This window comes from Rhinopithecus roxellana, chromosome 11, assembly GCF_007565055.1.
Source record: "Rhinopithecus roxellana isolate Shanxi Qingling chromosome 11, ASM756505v1, whole genome shotgun sequence".
Classification (NCBI taxonomy): Eukaryota; Metazoa; Chordata; class Mammalia; order Primates; family Cercopithecidae; genus Rhinopithecus; species Rhinopithecus roxellana.
The window spans coordinates 106,917,637-106,943,848 of record NC_044559.1 but is presented as its reverse complement, the minus strand read 5'-3'; the positions used below and the strand labels follow the sequence as shown (position 1 = coordinate 106,943,848).

The 26,212-nt window shown below is 45.1% G+C and overlaps 1 protein-coding gene across 5 annotated transcripts in view; it reads left to right on the top strand.

Moving 5' to 3' along the window:
* The first annotated feature begins 922 nt into the window (after positions 1-922).
* Positions 923-26,212, top strand: part of PDSS1 (decaprenyl diphosphate synthase subunit 1) — a 50,817-nt gene continuing 25,527 nt past the window's right edge. The window contains exons 1-6 of one of the 5 annotated variants that reach the window (XR_004059920.1): positions 923-1,554; positions 5,786-5,818; positions 8,048-8,112; positions 8,656-8,764; positions 13,441-13,571; positions 25,293-25,434. Coding sequence is in view for 2 of the 5 variants with exons in the window: in XM_010381453.2 (XP_010379755.1) it covers positions 1,426-1,554; positions 5,786-5,818; positions 8,048-8,112; positions 8,656-8,764; positions 13,441-13,571; positions 25,293-25,434 (609 nt within the window). In the remaining 3 variants the exon portion in view is untranslated. Of the gene's footprint in view, positions 1,555-5,785; positions 5,819-8,047; positions 8,113-8,655; positions 8,765-13,440; positions 13,572-25,208; positions 25,435-26,212 lie in introns of all 5 variants that reach the window. The other 4 variants (XR_004059921.1, XR_004059919.1, XM_010381453.2 and 1 more) reach the window with 4 other exon arrangements.

Genomic DNA, 26,212 nt, shown 5'->3' with positions numbered 1-26,212 from the left:
TTTGACAATATGGTATTTTCTCTATATGTTTCCTTATCTTTATATACAAAAAAGGGCAAATGATAATGTCTTAGTCATAGGATTATCAAGTACAACCTGAGTGCTTATTGCCACACTCTATTTAGCAAGTTCTACCTGTGGGATGTTTCTTAATATATAAACCTAATCTATACCAAGATAAACTACAGGTGCATATTAACATTTACTCGTAAAGCACTTTGCATATTTTTACGTGCCATTCTTCAAGATTTAAAAAAACCATCAAACTGGCTTATTTTCACAGATGTCTTTATACAGTCTATGATGTCTTCATTCCATAAAAACCCACACGACTAAATATGAAATTAATGTACCCAGCTATGAGGCTACTGCATTCTTTAACGCAAGAAGAATGAGAAAATACATGAATCAGAGAACTGCAATTACCTATTTGCTGGACTATTTCCTCATTAGAGTGAATTTTTTCAGTACTAAATTGCATTTCCGTATCTCTAATGCTTACCCTCTCTCACTGGCTCTGTGTTTGAGTGCATGCACAGAATGCTTAACTATATCACTTAATTTCTGTTAGAAACACGCTATCTCTTAGCACCAGTAGATCTGGCCTTAGAGCTAAGGAAAAAACGTATTTCTAACCCATGAGGGGTACTAATCCTGTGCAGACTCCAGTATCTCCCGGGCTGGGTACACGCAGGTTCACACCCATGTGTGAGCAAGATTGCCAAACTATACCTACAAGGCGTTCCGAGGAGAGTCCAAAAGTCAAGAGACTGGGCTAATTTAGCTCCTATTTCACAACAGCCCTGATCGTGGTCAACACGTTCCTAGGAAGATGCGATGGGCTGGAACTTCCTTCAAGAACAGATTGCAAAGGCAGCCGACCACAGCGTGGCAGGTCACTGCCAAGGGAAGCAGTAGGAAGCACTGCCAGGGAAACCATCGCCTCTGGCTTAGGCTGCGGAGCGGGAACCCGATTCTCTGAGTTATGTTTCTGCCTAACCACGCAGAACAAGACTTAGTGACTGCAAGAGTCGCGCGCGGTGCTATTTCTTGCTAATGAAAGGTCCCCACAGGGACATTTTTCTATGACTGGAGGCGTGGCCAGTCCCCCTGCACGGCTTCCGGGAAGGGGTGGGGATAGGAGGCTCGCCCCGGGGAAGGTCACGCTCGGGGTCCCCAGACCCGGTCTACGCGCGCCCCTGCCCCGCCGCCTCCCGGGAGCGGCCGGGGTCCCCGCTGGCTGCGGAGTGGCAGGTACTCGAGGTCCCGGCGGTGGCAGCCGGGCCATACGCGGGGAGGAGCGAACTGCGAGCCCGGGTGTGGCCGAAGCGCTTCCTGTGCCAGGTTTCCGGCTCCGGGTCCCTGGAGGAGGATCGCGGGCCAGAGGCGGAGCCGCCGTCCTGCCGCGACTTTCAGACTCCGACCATGGCCTCGCGCTGGTGGCGGTGGCTGCGCGGCTGCTCCTGGAGGCCGGCGGCGCGGAGGCCCGGGCCCGGCTTCCCTGGCCTTGCGGGACCGCCGGGGCCGCCAGCAGCTGCCGACGCCCACGCGCAGGTGAGGTTGGGAGGCGCGCGCCCGGCGGGGCTCAGAGGTCACGGCTCCAATGACAGCGGCGGGCGGAATGAATGGGAGCAGGGAGCACGTGCATCGCGACACGGGGGCTCACGGGGTAGCTCCGGGGTGGTACTCCAGAGCGGAGGGGTGCCCGCGGTGGGACGGAGCCGAGCGTTGGATTGAAGTAGGGGCGCCCTACACGGGGGTGCAGAAAGCGATGTCTTGGGGATCCCAGGAGCGTTTGGGGCAGTGGAAAAAGCGGTGGTAGCCGGGTCCTGGGGGAAGCGCGGGAGCGATCAGATTGACCGCTGCGATATGGACAAGGTTAAGCCTGGAGAGCGGCTGCAGCTATTTACTTTCGAGTTGGGGGAAGACAGATCTTGTCTGAAATTTTAGAGCCAAAGGTGCTCAGAGCTCTCTCCGAGAAACGGAGGATCAAATCGGCCTCGGAATAGTCCGAAAAGGTCTTGTGGAGAATGCAGGGCTGGTGCTAGGGTGGACCGGACCTTAGGTGTCCAGCAGTGGCTTCGGGAGGAGAGCATACCTGGATGGGGCTGGAATGGCACTGGAAGGAGAAAGGCCCGAGGCTGTCAGGAGGAGAGAACCCCTGGAGTCATCTAAAGTCAGAATCTCAGCGACAGCCCATTCTTTCAGGGTCTCCTCTGCTGCCTTTGGGTTCCAATCTCCCTTTTCTCCGCTTCTGATCAGTTTAGCCCCTGTGAGCCCTTCTGCACTTTATAATGATTCTCAGTGTGGCATGGGGTAGGCCCATGCTGTTAGCATAACTGTGCAAAATCTATGGACTCACTGTTATTTAAGTTTATTTGAATTTAGTACTTTTTAAATTCAGATTTTGTGTCCGTGTTCTCATCAAACATAATTTCCCAGTATGAAATATATAACACTTATAAATATCTACTTTGTACCAAATGGATGCATATCACAAATTATCCAAAACGAGGCTTGTGCCAGGTGCAGTGGCTCACACCTGTAATCCCAGCGCTTTGGGAGGCTGAGGTGGAAGAATCGGTTGAGGCCAGGAGTTTGGGACCAACCTAGGCAACATGGCGAGACTCTCTCTCTACAAAAAATAGAAAAACATCACCAAGTGTGGTGGTGCATGCCTGTAGTCCTAGCTACTCAGGAGCCTGAGGGAGGAGGATCGTTGGATTTCAGGAGTTCAAGATTACAGTGAGCTATTTATTATGATAGTGCCAATGCGCTCCAGCCTGGGCAACAGTGTGAGACCCTATCTCTGAAAAATCAAAAGCAAAAAAGACATTTGGAGACCAAATGGCAGCTGGGCAACTAGACAAGGCTAGACAGTAAAGAGAACAGAATGGGGGGGTGAGGGGCACGTGGGAAAAGAGGCTTAAAGGAGGAAGGTAGGCTTTGCTGGGATCCATTTCAGGGCTGTTCTCTCCAGACTTCAGACATTTCTAGTTCCACAGATGAGGCCAGTAGTTGAAGAGATGGGTATATCCACCCTCTTATGCCACTACATGCTTTTGTTGTTGTTGTTGTTGTTTTTTGTTTTGACACAGAGCCTCACTCTGTCTCCCAGGCTGGAGTGCAGTGGCGGAATCTCGGCTCACTGCAACCTCCACCTCCCAGGTTCAAGCAATTCTCCTGCCTCAGACTCCCAAGTAGCTGGGATTACAGGCCTACACCACTACGCCCAGCTAATTTTTGTATTTTTAGTAGAGTTGGGGTTTCACTGTGTTGCCCAGGCTGGTCTGGAACTCCTGACCTCAAGTGATCCACCCCCCTCAGCCTCCCAAAGTGCTGGTATTATAGGCATGAGCCACCACACCTGGCCTGACACTTCTTTTGAAAAAAATTTCATGCCCACCAAGCAACCTTAGCCAGGGAAGGTGTGCTTTTCTGGAGAGAATATGCTTTATGGCTTCCCTCTCCACCCGAATGATGACAAGGAGGGATTGTGTGGACTCGTGATGCCAAGACCATGTATTTCTGATGTGTGTGTGTCAGTGATGCTTTTCACTGTACGTTAATATGTTAGCATTCTGGTGTCTGCCTCAAGCATGTGTGTTTTGGTTTCTTCAGGGCCTGATAGTCCTTGGGGACACAGAACTACAGTAACTAAGCCACAGGGACAAATAGCAGCAATAATTAAGCCAAGTCTTGCTCTCCACCAGAGCTACTACCTCCTAATGGTTGTACATTTTCCTGACTTCACTAGTAGTGTGAACAAATATTGCAATAGGATAAAAACCAGTGTGCATGTGATCATGCCAAATCACTTCTCAGTATATCTTTGATTTTTTTTTTAAATTTTTTTTTTAGGGATGGGGACTTTCTGTGTTGGCCAGGTTGGTCTTGAACTCTTGGACTCAAGTAATCCCCCATGCTTGAGGATTGGCACACGGCTAGGTCTTTGTTTCTTACCTAGCACTTTCTCTTTGGCTGAGTGTGGTGACTCATGCCTGTAATCCCAACACTTTGGGAGGTCGAGACAGGAGAATCGCTTTTGCTCAAGAGTTCCAGACCAGCCTGGGCAACTTAGTGAGACCTTCTGATATGGTTTGGCTCTGTGTCCCCACCCACATCTGTCTCGAATTGTAATCCCCAATTATAACTGGGGACCAGGGAGGGTCAAGGGAGAGACCAGGTAGAGGTAATTGGATCATGGGGGTGGATTTCCCCATGCTGTTCTCATGATAGGGAGTTCTCACAAGATCTGATGGTTTTATAAGTGTTTGGTAGTTCCTCTTGTGTTCATTCTCTCTCCCGCCGCCTTGTGAAGAAGGTGCTTGTTTCTCCTCCTTCCCCATGATTATAAGTTTCTGAGGCCTCCCCAGCCATCCAGAACTGTGAGTCAATTAAACCTCTTTCCTATAATTATAAATTGCCCAGTCATGGGTAATTTCTTTATAGCAGTGTGAGAACAGACCAATACAGATAATTGGTACCAAAGTAGTCAGCATTGATATAAGATACCTGAGAATGTGGAAATTACTTTGGAACTGGGTAGCAAGCAGAGGTTGGAATAGTTTGGAGGGCTCAGAAGAAGAAAGGAAGATGTAGGAAAGTTTAGAACTTTCTAGAGACTTGTTGAATGGCTTTGACCAAAATGCTGAAAGTGATATGGACAATGAAGTCCAGGCTGAGGTGGTCTCAGATGGAGTTGAGGAACTTCCTGGGAATTGGGCAAAGGTCACTCTTGCTATGCTTTAGCAAAGAGACTGGCGGCATTTTGCCCCACCCTAGAGGTCTGTGGAACTTTGAGCTTTAGAGAGACGATCTGAAATTGGAACTTAAATTTAAAGGGGAAGCAGAGCATAAAAGTTTAAAGATGTGATAGAAAAGAATTTTCCGGGGAGAAATTAAAGCTGGCTGCAGAAATTTGCATAAGTAACAAGGAGCCCAATGTTAATAGCCAAGAGAATGGGGAAAATGTCTCCAGGGCACGGCAGAGACCTTCTCTGCAGCCCCTCCCATCACAGGCCAGGAAGCCTAGGAGGGAGAAATGGATTCATGGGCTGGGCCCAGGGCTCTGCTGCTCTGTGCAGTATCAGCCTTGGGGCTTGGTGCCCTGCTTCCCGGCTGTAGCTAAAAGGGGCCAAGGTACAGCTTGGGCCATTGCTTCAGAGGGTATAAGCCCCAAGCCTTGGTGGCTTCTATGTGCTGTTGAGCCTGCAGGTGCACAGCAGACAACAATTTGGGAACTTCTGCCTAGATTTCAGAGGATGTATGGAAACGCCTCAATGCCCAGGCAGAAGTCTGCTGAAGGGGGAGAACCCTCTTAGAGAACCTCTGCTAGGACAGTGCAGAAGGGAAATGTGGGGTTGCTGCCCCCACACAGAGTTCCCGCTGGGGCACTGCCTAATGGAGCTGTGAAAGGAGGGCCACCATCCTCTACACCCCAGAACGGTAGATCTACCAACAGCTTCCACTGTGCACCTGGAAAAGCTGCAGGCACTCAGTGCCAGTCCATGAGAATAGTGGTGGGGGTTGAACCCTGCAAAGCCACAGAGGCAGTGCTACCCAAGTTCTTGGGAGCCCACCCTTTGCATCAGTGTGACCTAGATGTGAGTCAAAGATCATTTTGGAGCTTTAAGTAATGACTGCCCTGCTGGGTTTGGACTTGCATGAGGCCTGTAAGCCCCTTTGTTTTGGCCAGTTTCTACCATTTGGGATGGGAACATTTAACTAATGCCTGTACCCCCATTGTATCTTGGATGTAACTAACTTGTTTTTGATTTTACAGGTTCATAGGTGGAAGGGACTTGACTTGTCTCAGGTAAGACTTTGGACTTGGACTTTTGAGTTAAATGCTAGAATGAGTTAAGACTTTCGGAGACTGTTGGGAAGGAATGATTGCTTTTGAAAAGTGAGGATATGAGATTTGGGAGGAGCAAGGGGCAAAATGATACGGTTGGTTCTGTGTCTCTACCCAAATCTCATCTCGAATTTTAATCCCCATGTGTCAAGGGAGGGCCTGTGTGGAGGCAGTTGGATCGTAGGGGCAGATTCCCCCATGCTGTTCTTGTTACAGTGAATTCTTATGAGATCTGACGGTTTTATGAGTGATTGGTAGTTCCTCCCGTGTTCATTCTCCTTCCTGCTGCCTAGTGAGAAGGTGCCTTGCTTTCCCTTTTCCTTCTGCCATGACTGTAAGTTTCTTGAGGCCTCCCCAGCCGTTTAGAACTGTGAGTCAATTACACCTCTTTCTTTTATAAAATACCCAGTCTTGGGTATTTCTTTATAGCAATGTGAAAATGTACTGATACACCTCGTGTCTACTAAAAATTTTAAAAATCAGCTAGGCGTTGTGGCATGTTCCTGTAGTCCCAGCTACTCAGGAGGCTGAGGTGGGAGGATAGCTTGAGCCCAGGAGATTGAGGCTGCAGTGAACTATGATTGCACCACTACACTCCAGCCTGGAAAAATAAAAGTAAATTCGTGAGAGGGCAAGGTTGACTTTCAGAGAGTGTATGAGGGAAAGGTAAGGAACAAAATCGGAATTAGAAAATGACTGTTGCCCTTCTCTTTTCATACTTCACTGCTTTTCTGAGCACTTCTAACCTCACATTGGAAAACTGCTCTAAAGTACCTTTAAAGCAGAAAATAGTAGCTTGATTGAATAGATACTGTATTAAATGTATACTGTGTACTAGGCTCAGAGCTAAGAGCTTTATATATGCTCTCTAAATTAATCTCCACCTGTCTCCATGAGTGGGTATTATCAGAAAGACGTCACAAAGTAACACAGATGTTGAGATTTGAACCGAGATCTGTCTTCCAAAGTCCATGCTACTAATAAATTTTAGGCCACTTGGTGGTGAAAAGCGCCCCCTGTACTAATTAGCTATGTAATTTTAATCCTTCAACCCAGATTAGAGTTCTCTAACTGAATAACTAAAAAGTTATTCAGTTAGAATAGTTCAGTTAGTTATTATAACTAATCATAGTTATTTGGTCAAGTGCAGTGACTCACACCTGTAATTCCAGCACTTGGGGAGGCCATGGCAGGAGGATCACTTTTGCTCAGGATTTCTAATAATAATAACTATTACTAGAGACCTGATAATAATTATTAAGTCTCTTACTGAAGAATTTTTACTCTTCCATTAAGATGCCCTTATTTATAAGTATTGTAATAAAATAATGAACTCATATGAATTAATTACCCAGGTAGACTGAAAGACATAGGTTGTCATATAAAGCATGAGGAAGGATTGTCACTTTGTTTTCTTGTTACATTGTAATTGCCTGGGACATCATGAAAGTTCTTACTGGTTTAATGAATACCTAATGCTGCCAGGGAAAGAATGAAACTCAGACTAACTACTTTGCTGCCTGGCGAAGTCAACCTTCATTGTCATTGTAATATGGCTAGAGTGATACGTGTTCATTAGAGAAGAATCAGAAAATATCTACCAAAAGAAGGAATAAAACAAAACACCCCCACAATCCAATTCATTCCAGAATAACTACTTCTAACACCCTGGTTTATGTGCTTTCAAACTCTGTTCTCCCATGTGTAATATCAAAATGTCCTGAGGTGGGTTGGTTTTTTTTGACAATATTTATCCAAAAGTACATTTCCAAAGTATGTTGAGGAATAAGAACTTAAAATAGACAGTGTTTGTATAAATACAAATTCCTTCCTTGCTATTGAAATCTTTTTCCTCTGACCAATCTTAGTTAAATGGAAGGAAATTGTTTTAAAACTACTTTTCAGGTCTGGAAAGATAGATATGAATATGGAAATTGACTTTCTTTGGGGGAAGGGATGGACTGAAGATGGTTTTTATTTTCTCCTTTTTTCTTATTTATGTTTTCTGCAATGACAAGTATTTTGTAATAACAAAAGGAAACTTTTAAAATTATTCTTTCTCTAAAGTTTGCAATCTGCCTATAAATGGGTGATTAGAAGATAAAGATTATAATTATGGGGGTGTTATCATCCAATGTTACAGTGTTTCAGGAATATTCTTACAAATTTCTTGACATTTTTATTTTATAGATACCCTATATTAATCTTGTGAAGCATTTAACATCTGCCTGTCCAAATGTATATAGTATATCACGGTAAGTTTACAGTCCATACTGCAACTACTAAACTTATCCATTTTTTAATTTATTGTTATTAAAAATTTTTTTTAATAGCAATGGGGAGCTCACTATGTTGCCCAGGCTGGTCTTGAACTGCTGGCCTCAAGCGATCCTCCCACCCTCAGCTTCCCAAAGTGCTGGGATTGCAGACATAAGCACCCAGCCTAAAATTGTTAATTATATTGCCTGTAAATTTCTATTCTAAATTGTAGATCTCTGCCTATTCAAAAAACAGGAATGTAATAAGGTTTGAGCTCAAAGCAGAACACAATGAACATAGTTTAGTTTATCTTTGAATTTTTGGGTTCTCAAGGTCCTATTTATAAAAGTGATCTATTGATCTGTCATTTAGCAAGAACAGAATTCTGTATGTTTTTCCAAATTATAATGACCTTTTCAGATTCATGATGAATTTCTAGCAAGTATTTGGGCTGAATTTTCCATATCTGAGTCTACTAAGTATATATGTATATAAAACTTACTTGAAAATGAAGTCATGTGCATTTTTGCATGTCCCAGGTTTCATCACACAACCCCGGACAGTAAAACACACAGTGGTGAAAAATACACCGATCCTTTCAAACTCGGTTGGAGAGACTTGAAAGGTCTGTATGAGGACATTAGAAAGGTGAGTTTTTTATTCTGCTGTGATGTAATGTTTTAGCTTACCAAAACTTACTCAAATTTTATTTTACTTTTTATTATAATAATAATTTGTTTTTGTTTTTTTTTTTTTGAGATGGAGTTTCACTGTGTCACCCAGGCTTGAGTGCAGTGGTGCAATCTAAGCTCACTGCAACCCTTTCCTCCAGGGTTCATGCAATTCTCCTGCCTCAGCCTCCTCAGTAGCTGAGAGTATAGGCGTGCACCATCACGCCTGGGTAATTTTTGTATTTTTAGTGGAGATGGGGTTTTGCCATGTTGGCCAGGCTGGTCTTGAACTCCTGACCTCAGGTGAGCTACCCGCCTTGGCCTTCCAAAGTGCTGGGATTACAAAAAAAAAAATGCACGTTTTCAGATCTGTACAGTGCAGTTTGCAGTCTTGATTCATGTATAGTTAAGTTTCAAATGTTTCTTGAGCAAGAACCACATGTGACCCAGTGCCAGGCAATATGTATTAATATCCATAAAGAGGTTATGGCAGGATTGTGAACCTGAAGAAAAAAAATGGTCCAGGTAGCTCATGTTTGTCCAATGAGTTATCCCACCTTTCCTCTTAAAACCCACCACCTCCCAGTGACTCCAGCTGTCTCTTCCTTATCTAATTCTGAATGTCATTGCCAGTCTGCCCCAAATATGGCTTTCTTCATTCAACTCTTTTTCCTGAAAACTTTCAGTAGTTCCCAACCTCACGTGGTTGGGCACGGTGGCTCCTGCCTGTAATCCCACCAATTTAGGAGGCCAAAGCCAGAGGACTGCTTAAGCCCAGGAGTTTGAGGCTGCAGTGAGCCATGATCCCACCATTGCACTCCAGCCTGAGTGACAGAGCAAGACATTTTTTCTGTCTTTAGAAAAAAATTGGCTGGGCACGGTGGCTCACACCTATAATCCTAGCACTTTGGGAGGCTGGGATCACTTGAGGTCAGGAGTTCAAGTGCCTGGCCAACATGGTGAAACTCTATCTCTACTAAAAATACAAAAATTAGCTGGGTGTGGTGGCATGCGCCTGTAATCCCCGCTACTTGGGAGGCTGAAGCAGGAGAATTGCTTGAACCCATGGGGTGGAAACTCCATCTCTACTAAAAATACAAAAATTAGCTGGGGGTGGTGGCATGCGCCTGTAATCCCAGCTACTTGGGTGGCTGAAGCAGAAGAATTGCATGAACCCAGGAGGTGGAGGTTGCAGTGAGCTGAGATCTCGCCACTACACTCCAGCCTGGGTAACAGAGCAAGACTCCGCCTCAAAAAATAAATAAATACATAAATAAATAAAAGAATAAAATGCTTCCCAGAAATGTCTGTATGCCCCCCTCAGCTTGCTCACCCTTTACAAGTCCCCACTTTTCTCCTTTCCTCCTCAAGTCCCCAGTACACTGATGACTGTCATATTCTGATGACAACATCACTTCCTGTTTCACAGACAGTAGGGGCTGTGGAAGAAGAACTCCTTCGGCTCCTATTCTCTCGCAATTGGCCAGCTTGCCTGCACCTTCTTTGGCGATTGCCTGCTCTCCTCCCACCCATGGAAGTCATGTCCCTTCCCTCTCTAGGGGCAGTCCCTTAGCCACTTCCCCAGTTCCTTAGGAACTTCCCCAGACATGGCCTCCCCTCTGTCTGCAAACTTTCATTGGCATGTTCTCTTCTATATCCATTGGGTGTTCAGTTTCTTCACCTGCATTTTTAAAAGGCCCATCCACTGACCCAGTGCTTCACTCCCTCCCTTCCGTCACAGAATCTCCTGCCCTCTGCCTCTGTCCAGTGCCTTCAGTTTCCCTCCACTATTGCACTGGGCCCCCCTTTCCAGCCTCTCCTCTGAAGCTGGTTTTGCTTGAGTCACTGATAGCTTCCCTGTGCTCAATCCAATGGATGTGTTACCAGCAGCAAATCTGTACAGGTTTGCAGCAACCTCAGTTCTTGCCTCCTTAGAAGACAGAATTCGACTGAGGGACCTAAGGCAGAAGGAGAGACCAGAGGCAAGTTTTAGAGCAGGAGAGGAAAGTGTAGAGCAGGAAGGGAAGGAAGTAAAGTACACTTGGAAGAGGGCCAAGCTGGTGACCTGAGAGATCAAGTGTGTGGTTTGAGGTTGGAATTTGGGTTTCAGATGTTGGCATACTTCCAGGGACTTGCATCCCGTCTCCCCGGATTCTTCTCTTGGGATGGGCTGCCCGCATGCGCAGTGACCCGCCAGTGTTCCCGAGGGGAGCATGCTGTGTGGTTACCGGAGTTTTGCGCATGCTCACTTGAGGCATTCTTCCCATACCAGTCCCAGTGTTCCTAGAAGGACATATACCAGTTAAGCTCTGCCATTTTGCCTCGTAGTGTGCATGGTTGAGCCGACTCACCCAACTCCTGAGATCTTATTGGGAAGCTGATCACCAGTTTCAGGTTTTTCTATCTATGGAGAGACTGCCGTCCCTTGGCACCAGCTGTGACCAATTAGTATTTTAGAGACACAGTTAACAACTGCCTGACCATCACCTGATGGTCGCCTGACCTTCCTGTTGTGGGTGGGGGAGCCCCGCCTGCCCTGCTCATACCTGACTAGCTGCCTACAGTAGCAGACACTTCCTGGTTTTCTGACCATTGAGCACTATTGACTGTAAGTCCTCCTTGAAACATGCTTCCCTTCACGCTGCACTTTCTTCCTCCTCCTTGTCCCGAGAATGTTCTTCAGTTTATCACCTCCACCTCACTTCCTTTCATTCTGCCATTCCCTGGGGTTCCATGGGCCCCCTCCTCTCTCTATTCTTTATATACGCGTGTCCATACTTACATCTCCCAAATAATATCACTACTCCAGGTTGAATCACATCTCCCACAGCCAGGTAGCTCACTGCTCACTGAGAACGCCATGGGGCGGCCATGACGGTCTCAGACTTAACTCAGCTGAGACTCTACTTTTCCCCCACGAGTTGTTTGTTCTGCTGTTTTCCTGTTCCTTGGAGAATCTGGGAAGAACCCAGGACTTGTCCCTCTCCTTCCCCTCCATGTGCTTCTAGTCTTTCCTTTGTCAGTCCCCACTGCCACAGGCCAGGCAATTCCATGCTCCTAGTCCTTTCATTCGTGCTCTTCTCTTTCCTGTCTCAGCTTCCAAGGTGACAGCTTACCTGGCTGACAGCACCGCACCCATCACACTGTGTTGTGTCAACAGCAGTGATCGTCTTACTTCTCCCCATCTAGACCCTTAGCTCCTTGTAGGCAAGGCTTGTCTTACCTTTTTGACCTCTGTGTCTGTTACAGTGCCTGGCACTAGGTCGGTAATTTACTGAATTAACGATGGGCCCACTTTGTTGTGTTCACCTGTGCTGGGCTGAGGGTTCATTGGCTCCCACTGTGTCCGGGGGATAAACTCTGACTTAGTCAAGCATGTCCTGGAGTGGCAGATACAAGCGACACATACCTGTCAGCTGGAAGGCTCTTGCCCTCTTTGTGAATCAGAACCTTGTTTAGGCTTCTGATCCCACATTAAAGCCCATCTCCTCCATGAAATACTCGGTTTTTCTAGCCTATACTGATCTCTTCCTTCCCTGAACTTTTAATGTGTTTAATGTATAGCACTGTTCATGCTACCACTGGATTCGTCATTGATTGTTTCATATTTGCAAAATGTTTCTCCAGTTCAATTGTAGGCTCCTTATAATCAGGCAGCCCATGCCTTATATGGGCTCTATGTGCTTACATGGGCCTCTATGAACCCTCAAAATGTCATTTGCCAAGTAAAGGCCAAGCCAGATGGACTGAGCCCTGCTTCTCCTTGGCTGTGACCTTACTATCTTCCTGCCCCTCATAAACAGCTTTGCCCTGAGGAGTTTGAGGCTGCAGTGAGTTATGATCGTGCCACTGCCCTGAGGCCTGGGTGACAGAGCAAGACCTTGTCTCTAAAACATTAAAAAATTTGAACAACGTTGCTACCCTACCCAGGACACCGACACCCCCGACCTGCTTCACAGGCTCCCGACGGCCACTGGCTTCCACCTTCCCCATCTTTCTCCTCCCACCTCCGTCTTTCAAGCTGCAAACCAGCCCCTGTTCCTTTCGCTGTCCGCCTGTCAATGAGCCCAGAGTCCCTTAGCCACCTAGTGCTTTCTTCCCTCTCTTGCTGTCTCTTGGAGTCTTCTGGTGTCTGATGCTATCAGCAGGGGCAGGTGGCAGTATCTGTTCTAGCACTCAGGCCACTTGGGGCTGATCCAGGCGTTGTTTATGTTCTAGCCTGCAGGACAGCCAGGTGGATGGCACTGCAGCGTGGGAGCCTTGCCCACAGAGTGTTGAATTTCTCAATTGAAATGAATACACTTAAATCAAACCAAAGTTTTGTAGAAGAAATCTTGGCCAGCCACAGTGGCTCATGCCTATAATCCCAACACTTTGGGAGGCTGAGGCGGGTGGATCACCTGACGTCAGGATTTTGAGACCAGCCTGGCCAACATGGTGAAACCCTGTTGTGGTGGATAATCTCAGCTACTTGGGAGGCTGAGGCAGGAGAATCGCATGAACCTGGGAGGCGGAGATTGCAGTGAGCTGAGATTGCGCCATTGCACTCCAGTCTGGGCAACAAGAGCGAAACTCCATCTCAAAAAAAAAAGAATCCTGTTGGCTTTCTGTGCAGTTTTGATGCCATTGTGACACAGAGAAACTGTATTTCAGGAACTGCTCATATCAACATCAGAACTTAAGGAAATGTCTGAGTACTACTTTGATGGAAAAGGGAAAGCCTTTCGACCAATTATTGTGGCGCTAATGGCCCGAGCATGCAATATTCATCATAACAACTCCCGGTGAGCTCTTCTGTTCATTCCTTTTTTGTTTTTATATTTGGGAAGTCTTTCTTCCCAAGGTTACTGTTTCTTTCCCATTTGAGAATTAGCATATACCTGCTGGGCGCGGTGGCTCACGCCTATAATCCCAGCATTTTGGGAGGCCGAGGTGGGCAGATCATGAGAGCAGGAGTTTGAGACCAGCCTGGCCAACGTGGTGAGATTCCCGTCTCTACTGAAAATACAAAAAAAATTAGCGGGGCGTGGTGTCGGGTGCCTGTAATCCCAGCTGCTTGGGAGGCTGAGACAGGAGAATGGTTTGAACCTGGGAGGCGGAGCTTGCAGTGAGCTGAGATCACACCATTGCTCTCCAGCCTGGGCAACAGAGTGAGACTCTTGTCTTAAAAAAAAAAAAAGTAACACGTACCTAAAAATTCACTTTGTGATGTTTAGATTCTGACTTTAAGTCACTAAAGTCACTCTGGAATCTAGTGTGGCATCTTTTTTTAAAGGAACTTTTAATGCTCATGAAAGAAAAACTTTAGCTGCAAATTAACATTTTTAAAAAATTTCAGAGCCAAATTTGGGTTTCTTGTTAGGAAGCAAAAAATATAATACTAGGACAGGTGAATACATTTAATCGTTATACACAGGAAACAAAGATTGATTGCTCTAAAGTGATAAGTGCACCATTATGCTGGGCAACAAACGCACACGCTGGGGTGGCAGCCTTCTGTGACCTTCTGAATTGTACAGAAGCGAAATCATCTTTAAAGAAGACATTTTGAGCCTGGACGAGGTGGCTTATACCTGTAATCTCAGCACTTTGGGAGGCCACGGCAGGAGGATCGCTTGAGCCCAGGAGTTTAAGACCAGCCTGAGCATCACAGCAAGGCCCTGTCTCTACAAAAAATTTTAAATTAGCCAGGCATGGTGGCATATGCCTGTAGTCCCAGCTACTCGGGAGGCTGAGGCAGGAGGATTGCTTGCGTGCAGGAGTTGGAGGCTGCAGTGAGCCATGCTTGCACCAGTACACTCCAGCCTGGGTGACAGAGCAAGACCCTGTCTCCAAAAAGAAAGACTTTTTTTGGTTATTGGTCCTCAACTCTTACGTTTTGAATATATATAAAAGTTGTAAATATTAAAAAAACCTGCAATGTTTCAATGTAAAGGAAATCTTAAAAGGTAAAAGCCTTTCCCTAGTATCTGGCCTGGCAGTCGCCTCCTTCTCTCTTCCTGTCCATTCTGTATTTGGTTATTCAAGATAGTAACGTATACTTTTGTGTTCAGCTTTGTTTGCTTACCATTGTATTTTAAACTCTTTCGCACATTGCTGAAATGTCTTTGTAATTAGGCCAGGTGTGGTGGCTCACACCTGTAATCCTAGCACTTTGGGAGGCCAAGGCAGGTGGATCACTTGAGGTCAGAAGTTCGAGACCAGTCTGGCCAACGTGGTGAAACCCGTCTCTACTAAAAATACAAACATTAGCTGGGCGTGATAGTGCCCAGTAGTCCCAGCTACTCGGGAGGCTGAGGCAGAAGAATTGCTTGAACCTAGGAGGCGGAGGTTGCGGTGAGCCGAGATTGCACCACTGCACTCCAGCCTGGGCAACAGAGCTAGACTCAAAAAAAAAAAAACAAGAAAAGTATAGGAGTTGATTCCTTTGCAGACAGAATCAGCCTCATCCTGGCATGGAGGGTGCTGAAGAAGGTGCACACGCCACGGTCACAAGCCCTGCAGCCCTCTTGCTCTCACTGAGGTTCTTATGCTTGACCTTGCACTCATGCATGAAATGATGACCATCTGCTCATCAAAATCTCCACCTTAGTGAGTGTCCCTTACTGTAGACTGTACTTCAAAGATCCGTTTTAATAGTGATTACGGACATATCCAGAGTGCCTTCTCCTAGGTGAAAGACAAAGCCATGTCCTTTGGTAGCAACCTTCTTGCCTAACAGCAGCAGCAGTGGCTGGCTCAATGACGCAGAACACACACAGAAACCAGGAACGGTTCTAGAGTTGTTAGTGGCCTGACCTTTGAAATCACTGGAGCCAGTCAGTGCTAAATGGCTGTTTTGTTACAGTCTTTCCAGGGATAAGCTTTGATAATTTCCTTAGTTTTTATGGTGCTGTAAAAGTTACCTCCTCTGAATACAGGATTGTTATCACACCTGGACTCTCAAGCTGTTATCTAATGTGAAAACTGTGTCTTATAATTTGACCCTCTAAACATCTAGTTCAGCTTTGAAAACTGGACTAATGTAATTCAATGCCATTGACTATCTGCAAAATTGTTATCAACAGATCTCTGTGCAGCACAATTTGGGTAGTCTGTTATCCTGATTGCTGGCAATGATATTCACTTCCTAGAGCTAAAAGAGTTTCACACAGGAATGGATGGTGCCAAGATCCAGGTGCCATTGATAACAGTGTCTTCAATGAGGCTGCTGAGCAGGCTAGGTTTGGCTTGTCTGAGAAACATGCAGACACCATAACTATGCTGCATTCAGTGAGTGAAGCAATTTTAGAGAAATCCATTTATCATAAAGTTTTTTTTTTTTTTTTTTTGAGACAGAGTCTCACCCAGACTGGAGCACAGTGGCGCGATCTCGGCTCACTGCAGCCTCAACCTCCTGGGTTCAAGCGATTCTCCTGCCTTAGCCTCCTGAGTAGCTGGGATTATAGGCGTGTGCCACCATGACTAGCTAATTTTGTATTTTTTGTAGAGACGGGGTTTCACCGTGTTGGCCAGGCTGGTCTCAAACTCCTGACCTCAGGTAATCCACCCACCTCGGCCTCCCAAAGTGCTGAGATTACAGGCGTGAGCCACTGTGCCTAGCCCATAAAGCTCTTTTTTGATCTGGGTTCTTTAATAAAATGAGCTTGTGTTTTGCTGAGCTTGTTGCAAGTTACGTTCTCCAGGAGGCAGACTCTGAGATGAAGTTTAAAGAACAGGATGTTTATTCGGGATTATCCCTTGGGGTTACTGACACCTGAGGGTGGGGAGAGGAAACAGGACTGGGGAGCAGGAGAAGCTGAGCTGCAATCAACAGCCTGAAACGCCCTCTAGGGTGTGCAGGTAGAATGGCCCTTCATCTCTCAGTCCTCGAATGTGGGCTGCCTCCCGAAGGCACACAGCCTATGGTGAGAGGACTCTTTGTAGCCGAGGCAATCCTTGAAGAGGCTAAGGAATGAAGGCCAACAGGTACCAACCATACCTGGGGTACAGCAGCTGGGGCAGAGTCATACACTCACAGGGGGTCTGGGGGCATGTCTCAGAATCCATCACAACTCTGTTTTCTGGACATGTCAAGTCTAAGTCATCTGGACTCAGTCTCAAAAAAAAAGTTTTGAAAATAATGAAATGTCTTCACAATTACATTATATAATCTATTGATGGAAATTCCAGTAGACTGTAATGTACTAATACATTTCCCTAGTGTTGAACATTTGTATTATATTTCCCCTTCTCAGTAGATATTTAAGGAATGCCTAAGATTTGTCAGCACTGAATTTAATGACGCTGTAAGGATGAGTGTCAGATATTGCTTCTTAGTGGCTGCTCACCTCTGCCCACAGCTTTCTCTGCCCTGCTGCTGGTCCTGCCTTGTCCAGCACATTGTCCATGCCCAGGGCTGGCTGCCACTTTAGCTGGGCCTTTCAAAGAGCTCACAGTATATTTGTAGCAAACAGTGAAATCTCTGGCATTGACCTTTAACTGTCATCAGGATCACTTTCACTTTACCGGAAGCAGAGCAGCAAAAACGCTCCCTCTGAAGCAGACTTGAAATAACATCTCCTGTGGTCCAGAGCGGAGTTCCTCAGCCTCGAGACTGTTGAGATTGTGGGCCACATTGTTCTTTATTGGGGGTCGGTGGGGCTGCCATGTGCATTACAGGATGTTTAGCAGCATCGCTGGCTCTGCTAGATGCCCCTGAGTTGGTAACAATCAGAAATGCCTCCAGACACTACCAAATGTCCCACGGTCCCACACAGCACAGAATCACCCCTGGTTGAGAATCACTGGCCTAGAGAATGTGTTTATCTTTTTACTTTCCCTCTTAATTCATAATACACTTCATTGCTCTCAGAAATAAACATGGGAAGGAAATATTTTTTTAAGTACTATCACCCACTGTCCCCATAATTGGAAGTTTTTCGTTTTCTTTTTTTTTTTGAGATGGAATCTCGCTCTGTCGCCCAGGCTGGAGTGCAGTTGCACAATCCCAGCTCATTGCAACTTCCACCTCCCGGGTTCAGGCAATTCTCTTGCCTCAGCCTCCCAAGTAGCTGGGATTACAGATGCACGCTACCACACCTAGCCAATTTTGTGTTTTTTAGTAGAGATAGGGTTTTGCCATGTTGGCCAGGCTGATCTCAAACACCTGGCCTCAGGTGATCCACCGGCCTTGGCCTCCCAAAGTGCTGGGATTACAGGTGTGAGCCACCGTGCCCGGCCAATTGGAAGTTTTTTCAGTCTGCCTTATGGAAACTGTATAAATTGTTAGTTGCAGAAAACATGGGAGAATATAACAAAAGCCATTGCTAGTTTAAGTAGTAAGTTCACTACTGCCCTCTCCAGGGGATGTCTGAACTGCAGCCTCATTCTCCCTGTGAGTGATTGGAGCAGGGCTTAGGAAAGTCACAGTGCAGAGACAGTGTCCAGCATGGGAACAAGTCACGGTTTTGGCGTGGGTTTGGGTAGTACAGTACCTTAGCAATTGCTCTCCAAGCCCCAACTTCCTGACAATACTTGCTTTCTGCGGACTCTTCTGGATCAGGCACTTAAAGGCCTAAATATGTAAGTATTATTTCCATGCCACTTAAGAAGAAGGGACAAGGCTTCTGGAGAGCTGGGCCGTTTGTGATTTTGCTTTTGCTGAGAAAGGCTTAGGAAAGTAGGAGGAAACGGCAACTAAAGATTCAGGAGCAGCATCATCTATGTTCAGTGCCAGCAGAGGCCCCTCCAGCCTCAGTGGCCCCAGATCAGTGAACCTGACAGGCTCGCTTGTTGGTGATGTCATAATTGAGGGAGACCGCTTTAAACCTTTGACAATCAAAGTTTAATGGCTCCTAGGAGGCTTATCAGATACTGTGTCTTTTTTTTTTTGCTTCTGAGATATATATTAAATTGGGGATTTCTTGCCAGGTGCAGTGGCTCCCACCTGTAATCCCAGCACTTTGGGAGGCTGAGGCAGGTGGGTCACGAGGTCAGGAGATAAGACCATCCTGGCTAACACGGTAAAACCCCATCTCTACTAAAAATACAAACAAATTAGCTGGGCCTGGTGGCATGCACCTGTAGTCCCAGCTACTCTGGAGGCTGAGGCAGGAGAATCGCTTGAACCCGGGAGGTGGAGGTTGTAGTGAGCCAAGATCACGCGATTGCACTCCAGCCTGGCAACAGAGCGAGACTCCGTCTCAAAAAAACAAAAACAAAACAAAACAAATGAGGGATTTTTAAAACAAAACTTTGGAGGGGATTTTAGTAAACGATAGGAGGTATATCTTAAGAAACAGCAAGAGGGAGAAACTACTACTTACTGATTTTTATATTTTCCTTTATTAAGCTTTTCAGTTGTCCATTAAATGTTCCCTGCTAGATTACGGGGAGTTCTTAACTTGAGATTCAGGGGAGTTGTGGGGTATCTGTAAACCACTTGACGTTGTATGCAGTATTTTGTGTATATTTGGATTTTTCTGGGGAAGGGTTTCTATGGCTTATAGTTTATTCTCAAAGGGAAGTAGGGCCCTGAAAAGCTCAGGACCCTGTGTTTGTTTTCTTTCTGAATCTTGCTAACCATGGTGTCTGGGTAGAGAAAGTAGGAATCCACAAAATAGATAATTCAGACTAGACACGTCCAGAAAACAGAGTTGATACCAATTTTGCAAACAGTCAATGGCATTGAATTACATTAGTCCAGTTTTCAAAGCTGAACTAGATGTTTAGAGGGTCAAATTATAAGACACAGTTTTCACATTAGATAACAGGTTGAGAGTCCAGGTGTGATAACAATCCTGTATTCAGAGGAGGTGACTTTTATAGCACCGTAAAAACTAAGGAAATTACCAAAGCTTATCCCTGGAAAGACTGTAACAAAACAGCCATTTAGCACTGACTGGCTCCAGTGATCCCAAAGGTCAGGCCACTAACAACTCTAGAACCGTTCCTGGTTTCTGTGTGTGTTCTGCGTCATTGAGCCAGCCACTGCTGCTGCTGTTAGGCAAGCAGGTTGCTACCAAAGGACATGGCTTTGTCTTTCACCTAGGAGAAGGCACTTTGGATATGTCCGTAATCACTATTAAAATGGATCTTTGAAGTACAGTCTACAGTAAGGGACACTCACTAAGGTGGAGATTTTGATGAGCAGATGGTCATCATTTCATGCATGAGTGCAAGGTCAAGCACAAGAACCTCAGTGAGAGCAAGAGGGCTGCAGGGCTTGTGACCGTGGTGTGTGCACCTTCTTCAGCACCCTCCATGCCAGGATGAGGCTGATTCTGTCTGCGAAGGAATCAACTCCTATACTTTTCTTATTGTTGTTTTTTCGAGTCTAGCTCTGTTGCCCAGGCTGGAGTGCAGTGGTGCAATCTCGGCTCACTGCAACCTCCGCCTCCCAGGTTCAAGCAATTCTTCTGCCTCAGCCTCCTGAGTAGCTGGAATTACAGGCGCGCACCATCACTCCCAGCTAATGTTAGTATTTTTAGTAGAGACGGGGTTTCATCATGTTGGCCGGGCTGGTCTTGAACTCCTGACCTCAAGTGATCCACCTGTCTCCCCTTCCCAAAGGGCTGGGATTACAGGCATGAGCCACCGCGCCTGGGCACTCCTACACTTTCCTTGCCCATGCCCAGTTTGAAAGAACTGAATGCTGGTTAGTCCATAGTACCCTGGACCCTGTAGAGAAGGCTCTGCACAGAGCAACCTGGATAAGTTGTAGATCCAGATATCGTCATAGGGGTCTCTCTCCACATATCCCAAGATTCAGAAGCTCTTGTAAGTGCTGCTTCAGTAGCAAGCAAATAAGCAAGAGCGTGGACCCCACACCATTTATGATGCAACTTTGCAGACATCCATTGTATCCACAACTAAATCCGAAAATATTCAAGTGTTGCTGCTTTTAGATACCAATTATTTTCTCTTGACATTAAAATGCTAACAAATCTATGACTGTTATGATCAAGTTAAAACAATTCCCACTGAAGAGAGACAGATTTTACTCTGAGCCTTACGTGTTTCTTTAGGTTTAGAAGGTGAATGAGCAGTGGCTGGGGAGGATGGCCTTGAAGTTGGAGCTCACAGGCTTCCTCCCTGCAGGGCCATTCCTTAGATTGGAGGCGCCCTTGATACGAATCCCTCCCTACACACGGGGGTTTACTTGCAATTTATGACTTCACATTTTATATTTAATATGAACAGGGAAAATATATTTTGTAAAACTGCATGTAAATCTCGTAAAGGATTCACAGGTAGGGTCATTATATTATTCTATCTATTTTTAGGTATGTTTGAAACTCTTCATTATTAAAAAAAATTTTTTTTGGCCGGGTGCAGTGGCTCACGTAATCCCAGCACTCTGGGAAGCCAAGGCAGGTGGATCATGTGAGGTCATGAGTTTGAGACCTGCCTTGCCAACATGGCAAAACCCCGTCTCCACTAAAAATACAAAAATTAGCTGGACATGGTGGCACACGCCTGTAATCTCAGCTACCTGGGAGGCTGAGGCAGAAGAATGACTAAAATTAAGGAGGCGGAGGTTGTAGTGACTCAAGATCGCGCTCCTGCGCCCTACCTAGCCTGGGGGAAAGAGCGAGATGCCATCTCCAAAAAAAATGATGATAATTTTTTAAATCTAATGAAGCGGGGAAGAAAAGTCCTGAGAGGCATGCTGAATCGTAGCATACTCTTGCGGGTGTGAAGTACAGAGGACGCAGCCAACTCTCAAGACCAAGGGCCTCGTTTTCCATGCTACCTTGCCTGTCACCTCTCCCAGATCCTGGGAAAATGTGAACACTATTTCACAGTAGGAAGTAGAAACGGTGCCCAGTTTTTTGAAGGCTTGATTCAGTGTGGCATTTTGGAGATGTCGTCTTAAGGACAGTGTGAGGCTTTTCTGTAATCTGTGCATTTTGGTCATGTGTCCCACCCTCATGTTATGGATAAGCCGTGGCAGCATTTTCCAGATTTAAGCTGACACACACTAAAGCCAACCTGTATAAAAAAATACATCAAGTAAAACTATGGAGCATCTGAAATACGATGTATAGTCTATGTGGAGACTGTGTTACAGTACCAGATAACATTCCAGTTTCATCCTGATTTCATCAGTCAACAATTTAGCCATGCAAAATGACATTTTTAATTCTATTTTCTAAATTATTTATTATTATTTTTTGTGGAGACAGAGTCTCACTCTACCCCCAGGGCTGGTGCAGTCTCGGCTCACTGCAACCTCCACCTCCCAGGTTCAAGCGATTCTCCTGCCTCAGCCTCCCAAGTAGCTGGGATTACAGGCACCCACTACCACGCCCGGCTAATTTTTGTATTTTTAGTAGAGACGTGGTTTCACCGTGTTGGCCAGGCTGGTCTCGAACTCCTGACCTCAGGTGATCCTCCCACCTCAGCTTCCCAAAGAGCTGGGATTACAGGCGCGAGCCACTGCGCCAGGCACAAAGTGACACTTTTAGATGGGTATGTAGTGGTCTATGAAATTTCAAAATATTTTACGAAACCTTTGTTGTAATAATAGCTTCAGATTTACCAAAACAACTCTAGTATCTTGGTGAGTGCTGCCAATTTCATTGCAGCTTCTCAGCAGGAGCCCTGTCTGCTGATGCAATTTATGATAATGAAGTGGTGCCCAACTTCTGAATGCATGAGAAAGGCTAGACCTTACCTGTTGTTTTAAGGTAAGGTCTACTACTAACTAATAGGAGGTGTCTAATTTATTAGACTGAAATTCACTTGTAAAAATATTCTTAAAAATAGCCTTTATATTAAAAAAAAAAAAACCTGTAAATCTCTATATCTTTCCCTGTGCTTTCAGCTCAAAGAAGATAGGGCCTAGTAAATTTACCTGAAAAATATTTAAGTATTCTAATGTAAAAACTGGATCTCACTGAGGGATTCAGGTGACTTAAAAGTCACCTGAACCTCTATTTTCTCATTTACTGAAGTGGTTTATTGGGGTTTTTGGTTTTTTCTTTTTTCTTTTTTTTTTTTTTTTTTGAGACGGAGTCTCTGTCACCCAGGCTGGAGTGCAGTGCAGTGGCGTAATCTCAGCTCACTTCAACCTCCACCTCCCAGCTCAAGTGATTCTCCTGCATCAGCCTCTCAAGTAGCTGGGATTACAGATGCACACCACTAATGCCCAGCTAATCTTTGTATTTTAAGTAGAGACGGAGTTTCGCCATGTTGTCTAGGCTGGTCTCGAACTCCTGACCTCAAGGGATCTGCCCGCCTCAGCCTTCCAGAGTGCTGGGATTACAGGCAGGAGCCTGTAACTGTGCCTAGACTACGGAAAGTGGTTTTTATATGCTAATTTGTCCCTACCCTCCACTGCTTTTGTTTTAATACTTCCCCCTTGGAAGAATCTGTTGTGATCTAGACATATTAAGAAGTTGTAACTGAAATATTAATAAAGAATGAGGCCAGGCGAGGTGGCTCACACCTGTAATCCCAGCACTTCGGGAAGCCGAGATGGATGGATCACCTGACTTCAGGAATTCAAGACCAGCCTCGTCAACATGGTGAATCCCTGTCTCTACGAAAAATATAAACATTAGCTGGGTGTGGTGGTATGCGCCTGTAATGCAAGGCTACTCGGGAGGCTAAGGCAGGAGAATGGTTTGAACCCGGGAGGCAGAGGTTGTAGTGAGCCGAGATCATACCATTGCACTCCAGCCTGGACAATAAGAGCGAAGCTCTATCTCAAAAAAAAAAAAAAGAAAGAAAAGAATGAGTAGCACTGTAGACACGATTTCCAGGCTGAGAGCAGTTGGAAGGGTCTAGGGTTTAGTTCCAGGGCTGCTGATAAGAGGAGCCAGCATGACATCATATTGTAAAATTATATGTAAAGCAAGATCGAAAGCTTTTCTCATGCTGATTTAGTGTCAATCGTTAAATTCCAGCACTTTTATGTAATTATACTTCATTTTTCATTGCTTTCTGCCGGGTCTGAGGAATTGGAATGAGCATTACCTTGTGCAGATGTTCAGATTCGATTTTTAAATAAAAAGTCATATTTCAGAATCCCTCCCCCTTCTTTCCCCTGTAAGATGTAACCTGATGATATTTGAAAATAAGCATTTGGAGTAAGTGCAACATTTGGTTAGTGCGTGTTTAAATCAGGCATATGTTTTAGGTTCCAAATGGTTATTTCCCCAGTTTGATTTTCTTGAAATTTAGTTTTTAAAAATTCCCACAGATGGCCGGGCGCGGTGGCTCACACCTGTAATCCCAGCACTTTGGGAGGCCGAAGCGGGCGGATCACAAGGTCAGGAGATCAAGACCATCCTGGCTAACACAGTGAAACCCTGCCCCTATTAAAAATACAAAAAATTAGCCAGGCGTGGTGGCGGGCGCCTGTAGTCCCAGCTACTCGGGAGGCTGAGGCAGGAGAATGGCGTGAACCTGGGAGGCGGAGCTTGCAGTGAGCCAAGATCACGCCACTGCACTCCACAGCCTGGGCGCCTGGGTGACAGAGCAAGACTCTGTCTCAAAAAATAAATAAAAATTTCCATAGATGATGGTGGTAATAATGATTGAAGTAAAATGGGGGACATTCCCTCTGAACTGTAAAATTCATATCTGCATACTATCTTCTTGAGCCTACTTATCCTATAGTTTGCGTTAAATTTGGGAAATAAAAGTTTAAATTTCTAATGAGAAGGTTAAATGTGAGTTGGAAGAAAGTTTTACAAACATCTTCTGTTGATTACTGAGATTGTCATACTAAATGTTTAATTGAAGACATTACTATGCGGGCCGCGGTAATCCGTGGCCTGTAATTACTAGGCCTGTAATCTGCACTTTGGGAGGCCAAGGCGGGCGGATCACTCGAGGTCAGGAGTGCGAGACCAGCCTGGCCAACGTGGTGAAACCCCAATTTTATACTAAAAATATAAAATTTAGCTGTGTGGGGTGGTGTGTACCTATAGTCCCAGCTACTCGTGGAGGCTGAGGTGGGAGAATCACTTGAACCTGGGAGGCGAAGGTTGTGGTGAGCCAGGATGGCACCACTGCGCTCCAGCCTCAGCAACAGAGCGAGACCCTGTCTCAAAAAAAAAAAAAAAAAAAAAAAAAGTTTTAAAAGCTTTGAACATTGAGACAGTTGAGTCTTTAAAATACTTTTTAAAAATGCTTCTCGCCTCTCTTCCCTATCCACCCCAAAATTTAATTGTAAACTTACAAACTTAAACATCTGACCAAGAACACTGTCATACAGATGATTCTTCAGCCCAATAAGATCAGCCAGACTTCTGATCATTTACTGCATTTTTGGTTAACTGTACAATTTCTACTTCTTTAATGCGGAATTCATAAAATGTAGTTGTGGCAGGGTTTCTCATACGTTTGTATATGTATAGAAATGGCTCTATCATGAAGCCAGAGTTTTTATACTGTTTCTCTTAGAGAAATAACATTCTTTATCCTAGATCCGATGTCCAGTTTTCACAAGCTGATTGCTGAGAAGGTTCTAGGCGGCGTCTGTTAAAAAAGCATTGCTTTCTGTTAATTAGACATGTGCAAGCCAGCCAGCGCACCATAGCCTTAATTGCAGAAATGATCCACACTGCTAGTCTGGTTCACGATGACGTTATTGATGATGCAAGTTCTCGAAGAGGAAAACACACAGTTAATAAGATCTGGGGTGAAAAGAAGGTATGTTTTTTTTTGTTTTTTTTTTAAATCTCTCTTACTGAATCACACGCTTTTTGGACCGCGTTTGTTTCTCAGATTTGTCTCATTAAAAATACGTTTGCTCAAATGTAATGTGGTCTTCTGAATTTCAAAAAAGTATTCATGTCTTGTCTATATACAGATACTTGATAAATAAATAATAAAAAATACCGTGGAAAAATAAACTTAGTATTTCTAATAGAATTCCTTTGGTTATGAGGAAAGGGATTTTTGTGGGTATCCAAAAGGTGTATTTCATGAGGAATCAAACATTTTACTTTTGGGCTTAGATTACCCAGATTCAGTTTAATTTTTTAAACATTTGTTTGAGTGCTGCATATAAATGTCAAAGCAAACAAAACTAAAAAAAAAGGAAAAAGAAACCTCAGAGAGATACTGTTCTACCATGAAAATTCTGTCTTTTGAAATAGAAGTTCTGTCATTGGATTTAGTTCGTATATGTATATATTAAAGCATATTTCTATATTATTAGCATTGGGAATATGGGAAACAGGGACTTTGGTTTAAGGATGCGTAGATTCTGGGTTAAAGGATGAGAATAAAGTTGAACAGATGAGAATGAAAATGCACAGGCATCCATCACCATCACCACACACGTGCCTCCACTGAAGAGCAAACAGAAAGTTTGTGCAGTCCAGGCACAATGGCTCACGCCTGTAATCCCAGCACTTTGGGAGGCTGAGGCGGGCAGATCACCTGAGGTCAGGAGTTTGAGACCAGCCTGGCCAACAGGGCGAAA